At 37.8% G+C, this 6000-nt stretch overlaps 1 protein-coding gene across 2 annotated transcripts in view; it reads left to right on the forward strand.

Annotated features, from left to right (window-relative positions):
• The window catches only part of LOC102936291 (transmembrane protein 68), a 48058-nt gene extending 44852 nt beyond the window's left edge, over positions 1–3206 (forward strand). For both annotated transcript variants that reach the window (XM_037892606.2, XM_037892607.2), the window contains exon 7: positions 1585–3206. In XM_037892606.2, coding sequence (XP_037748534.1) covers positions 1585–1689 — 105 coding nt within the window. In that variant the 3' untranslated portion in view covers positions 1690–3206. The remainder of the gene's footprint in view (positions 1–1584) is intronic.
• Positions 3207–6000: the final 2794 nt, after the last annotated feature.

Consider the following 6000-nt stretch of genomic DNA (forward strand, 5'->3'; position numbering starts at 1 on the left):
ACATGAATGAAATATTTTTAAAGCAAATTTTAAACTAAGGTCCTGTAGACTAACATGTTCTGAGTAAATATGACAGTAATGCACAACTGTTTTTGTCAGTAAATTCAGAAACTGACAGTATATACCTGGGGGTTGGCAAATGCCTGTTAAATGGCTTCATTACCACTTGAATGGCTCTTTAACAGTTTCAGTGTTGTGCTAATCGGTCTGGCAGGCTGGAAGTCTTTGTTACTAGATCCCCTCCAGAGTAAGAGTCATCAGGCTGCAGCAGCTAGCTGTGGGAGCCTACAGGGAGGCTCAGAACAGAGATAGGAAGAGGCAGGTGGGTGGACTGTAAGACCCAGGGGTGCCCCAAATTTTCGGGTGCGCAGCCACATATGTCTAAGGACAGCCCTGGTTAGGCATCCCCACTGGTGTGCCAAGGTCCATGTGTCAGATGAAAATCCCCCAGCAGCAGCTGCAGTAGTGCTAATGGTTTTTCCTTTCTCTCACAAAGTCTCTAAAAGAATCCCAAAAGGGGGTGATGGGCAGAATAGCCCACCTTTATTTTGTCCACCAGTTAGGACTAATTTCTGAAGAACCAATTTTGGTCCATTGAGTTCCAGTCCCATACTCCTCTTGTTTACCAGACATGATGTTAAGTACAGCCCTTGGGTGCTATCAGTACATCCTCTCTGTTTAATTCAATCTCCTTTTTCCTTTTCTTAAATAATGTTCTACAGCAAGGGATTGTGACAATTTTGAACTTTTACCCACTTTCCACATGTTAAGCTCATAATCAGAGAAGGCCCTCTGGGCCCTAATCATTACAACAGAGCAAGGGAAAGGGTCGAGGCTGAATATTCATCAGATTTTAGTCTGAGCAAAATTATTCAGTAGATGACATTTAACATGTCTGAAAAACCAGGGTTTGTAAACTGCTTAAGGAACTATCCTTTTACATCCTACACCTCTCTTTATTTGATGCATATGTTTATGAATGGTAAACATTTAAAATAGGGGTTGAAAAGGTAGTAGCTGTTTTTGAAGGAGAAAACTGCCTTCTACACCTTGCATCAGAGGTTTTACATCTGAATAGGATTTCCGCAGTGATAGCTTTGTTAAAAGATCTTTATAACAACTCCAATTGAAAAACTGTGAAATTTAAATATGAAATTATATCGAGTCACACAGTTTAAGGACTCAAACCTGCAAATACAGGTGAATAATTTCACTTACAGCTATAGTCCTATTGAAGCTAATAAAATTAATCTCCTGAGTTATGCATATGCCTAAGGGTTTGCAAGATGGAGTAGTAGTGAGCTAATATTTTCATGTCACTTTTGCATATGTAGATCTGGCTGTTTAGTATGCTTGGTTATCACAGGGGAAAATACACAGGTGTGTGGGAATGAGACTATCCCTCAGCATGGGCTTCATGGGATCTTGTGAAGAATTTAGCCTTCCTGCCTTCTCCTCCCCCAACATTTTCCATAGAGTTTTATGTATATCTTTAGCATCCTTGGGAAAACTAGAAGAGAATGATGATTGAAGTGGTGATTCTTGAAATATAAAAGGTTTCCCCCTCTTTCTTTCTCTTAACAGACAAAGATTGCCATTGAAACGCTAAGAGACAGACACCAAAAACTACCAGGAAGTATACTAAGAGCTCTGTTGGAACGATTTGATAAACATCAGAAAGAAGACTAGTGTATTTAAATATATATGTTGTTGTTAAGTGTTAAAAACTGTTAGTGTAACTTGTGGGAAGAAAAATTGTAGTTTTCTTAAAAGGACAAGAGAATGCAAACTACATGCATCAAGCATTCAGTCATATCACTGCCTTAAAATCTCTCTCTCTCTCATCTGGTCTGACAACTTCATTCCAAATAATAAAAGAAAAGGAATTTAAGAGGATCATTATACTTAGAGAAATTGATTAGAGATTCTTAAACCACATGAGAGCAGACATTATTCTGACATAAAAGTTAGAGCTCATGTAACATTAGGAGCACATTGTGGGAAGTCAATTATACAGGGAATTGACATCAGAAAACTTTTGTGTTTGGTCTGTTTCCAATTGTTGATAGGAGAATACAGCCCATGTACAGACCAGATGAGAGAGAGAGAGACAGAGAGATATTTTGAGACATTCTGAGTATAACACACTTGTAACTATATTTTAATATTTAATAAAGGTGCACATAAATGTATAAAAGGTAAAAAAGTTACGATTTATCAATGTTGCCTTTGCATTAATGTTGAGTGTTTCCCTTACAGTTTTTTCCTTTGAACAAAAAGCCTTTGATTAATTTTTAAAAATTGCAATTGAATTATTGATTGAGGTAAACTATATGCACATATATTTCTATTGGAGGTCCTTATGCGCTCTCCAAAAAAATGATGGTACTCTGGTTAACACCCAACCATAATAATTAAATAGTGTGATACCACTGTGACACTACACCCCATATTCATCATAGTTGTATGATTGTGATATGATATATCTTATGAGCTGTCTATGGAAAAGTTATGATTTGCTGAATATTATTATCCTATTTGTGTGCATGTATCTTTTTTGTATCTAAAGTTATGAGTATTGACTATGTATCTGTATTTCGAATGTGCTTACTCTGGGTAACACCCACAACTAGCCTTTCGGGTATAACAATGAAGAAGCTATACAGTGCTGGTGGCTCATCAACAAAGACAATGGACAATGGAAGAACTTAGGCTTCCTGTGACTGTTTCAGCCAGGCTATAAGTAATAGCTGCTATGACTCAGCAAGGCATGGAAGGGCATGTGACCAGAGCACATGACACTGAACTCCATTTTGGTACCTGTATTTTTTCACAAACTGGGCTGGGACCTTAGCTTGGAACAAAGGGTTTCCACCATATGGAGAAACTATATAAGGTGGGGAGTGACATCATGATTTGTCTTCAGTCTCCTGCAACTCAACACCTGAAAGAAGCTCTGAAAGACAAAGGGTTTGTAATGGGGGAGGGGAACCCAAGCTGCACAGCAATTGTGATCTGTGCCTTAAGAATCTGCAAGCCTGCTTGTATCATCAGTCAGGGTGAGAAATTGCTAATCTGCATCCTATCTATCTAATACATTAGGTTTAGTTTGTGTTTTTGTTTATTTGCTCGGTAATCTGTTTGCTATAACTTATAATCACTTAAAATCTATCTTTCTGTAGTTGATAAAATTGTTTTATGCTCTATCTTAACCAGTATGTTTTGAATGAAGTGTCTGGGAAAATCTCAGCTCTGTGAACAAAGGCTGTTGCATATCTTGCCCACATCGAGGGGGAAGCAAATATATTAATAAGCTTACATTGTACAAATCCCTGTGCAGTGCAAGATGGTACAATTCTGGGTTTATACTCCAGCTAGAGTGCAAGGCTGGGGAACTGGGAAATTGGCTGTCTGTCCTTGAGTGGTTTAAGTAAAGCACTCAGGTAGCTCAGTTGGATGTGTGGTGGCACCTGCTGTCATGTTGGGTGACAACAGGGCCTGGAGAGGCTGGCTGAATCACCAGCAAAGCAGTGTGAGAGAGACCTGCCCAGCTGGGGAGTTAGGGGGCACAGTGGTTCCCATAGCTCCCAGACTGCACCCCAGAGGTGATAACCTGTCACAACCACTCCTGTTAAAAATAAATTATAATTGAATGTAAAACCTCCGAACATCTGAAGAAGAAAAGATAAAGTGTGTTGTACATAACAGACCAGTCAACTATACTTCAGCCTACCATATATGGACAATTGAGTATGCAATTGACTAGAGAGACATTATAAAGACCATTAGCCTGGCCAGGTCTAACTAACTTTATATTAAGTATGTACCTGTGGTTTTAAATCTCTCATTGGAATATAGCTGAATTTGGTTGGTGTGAAAGAGCAAATGTATCATTACTGTATACAACTTTCTTAATTAACATGATAGCATCTTATCAGGAATGTGCAGAAGACTCAATGGCTGGGCAAAAAAAGTATTCCCCAGTCTGGTACCTTTCAAAATAGGAGACTCCAAAGTCTAGATGGAATAATTGGTTACATTTCAGAATTATTTGGAACTGGAATGTCTATTCAGAAAATGGGTCAGATGAAAAATATATTTAAAAAACCCCGTTATCTATTTTGAGCACCAGACAGTGGAAACCATCTCTAAATGCCTAATTCATGATATTGAGGGCTAGCTACTAAAAAAAACAATAGTATATTGTGTATAATATGTATAACATTGCTAAACTGTTTAACCAAACACTAGCAAAACTTGAATAAATTAATTGCAACAAATAAAAAGGTAATGGAAAATCAGGAAGGTAAAGCAATTATTTGTATCATTTATGGGAGTTACATGTTAACTACTATAACGAACTCATTAGGAAACACTGAAAAGGGAAAATTGCTTGACCTTATTAGTGATAAACAATCAGCTAAATGTTGTCCTCTGTGCATAACAAAAACTGTGTTAAATTGGCAATGTGTTAAATTGTGTGGACAGATCTCCTTTGTACCATTCATCCGAATCGGGGCACATTTTATTCAAAACAGTCTTGCTCAGTGTCTGGTCCCAGGTCAATTTGTTTATGGTATCACTACCAATATTGGATCTTGACAAAGTGGTTACTGTCCATTCAGTAGGTTATCTGGAAGACAGCATCCACACAAAATAACTGGACTGAGGTCAACTACTGGTGTGTCACGCACCAATGCACACCTGAATACCTCTTCACATAGCTTCTTGTGCCAGGTTTGTTTTTGACATCACAACTCTAGTGTGTGGCCATGATGGCTCAGACCTGTACCATCAGATAGAGAAGCTAGCCACTGCTGTCTCTTACCTGGGGAAGCTTACCAAATGATGACAACCAGAAGTAAGGGTAACCTATAATATGAGTGGACTGTACTGTGTAATAACTACTTACAAGAAATTTATATATGGAGACCTCACTTGTAATGTTGCTACTCCAAATTTCTGTTATACTCCTCATGTATGCAGCACGGTAGGACATGCTATAATAATGTCTATCCCTGTTTTTCAGAATAAGTCTATTATCCAAAATGAGCCCCAATATCAGGAGGCAGTTGAAATTTACCTACTAGTTATTAACATGCATATTAATCCTCTTACTTTATATTTAAAAACAGTACTAGATCGGAAAGACACACACATTATTCAAATTGGAAATGAGGTGTATAAGGCAAAACAAGCCTTGAATGACCTTATCCATGATGGGGATCTTGAAATACTGGTTTCCTACACTTAAAGCAAAGTTGCATTTAAAGCTGTGTATTGATATTAGCTGTTTTAATTATATATTGTCACTTATATGTTTGGTAAAACACTTAAAATCACGTATAACCCCCCCCCCCCCCGTTCATATATTAATTTGGCAAAGGTGTCGTCTTAACTACAACATTACCAAGGCAACAAGTGGGGATTTGTTGACCAATATGCTGGTGAGCATACATACATATGTTTATATATATTATCCTTACCATTACACATTAGGATTTATTAAGCAAAATAGTATAGCAGTTATAAAACCTAAATTGTCCTATACCTTTACTATAATCCCATTCTTTTATGCTAAGTGTCTCATAACATCTTGCATTACCTGACATAAACTTTGGCTTAAGAAGCTTTGGCTTAATATCAGGGTCAGGACACATGATTATTTTACCATAGCAACAGGTAGGGAGTTATTTTCACATGCCAGCATTGGAATGTCCTAAGGAAGAGGTCAGGATTTAGGATAGTTCTACCTAGGAGGTGCTTTCACACCCGGAATGCATATGTTCATGGGTACACTATGGTACCAGAAAAACAAGATAGAAAGCTGATTGGTTAAATCTCATTTCAGATGACATGTACATGAACTTGTAGAAAGGTAGGATATGAAAAGATAGCTTTAGGGTAACTCTGGAAGCACAAGTTCTACATAAGGTGAATGTAATAACTCTGCATGAGATGGCTTCCCAGAGACTGATTCATATAGAATTTTTTTGGTAC

This window comes from Chelonia mydas, chromosome 2, assembly GCF_015237465.2.
Source record: "Chelonia mydas isolate rCheMyd1 chromosome 2, rCheMyd1.pri.v2, whole genome shotgun sequence".
Taxonomy (NCBI): Eukaryota; Metazoa; Chordata; order Testudines; family Cheloniidae; genus Chelonia; species Chelonia mydas.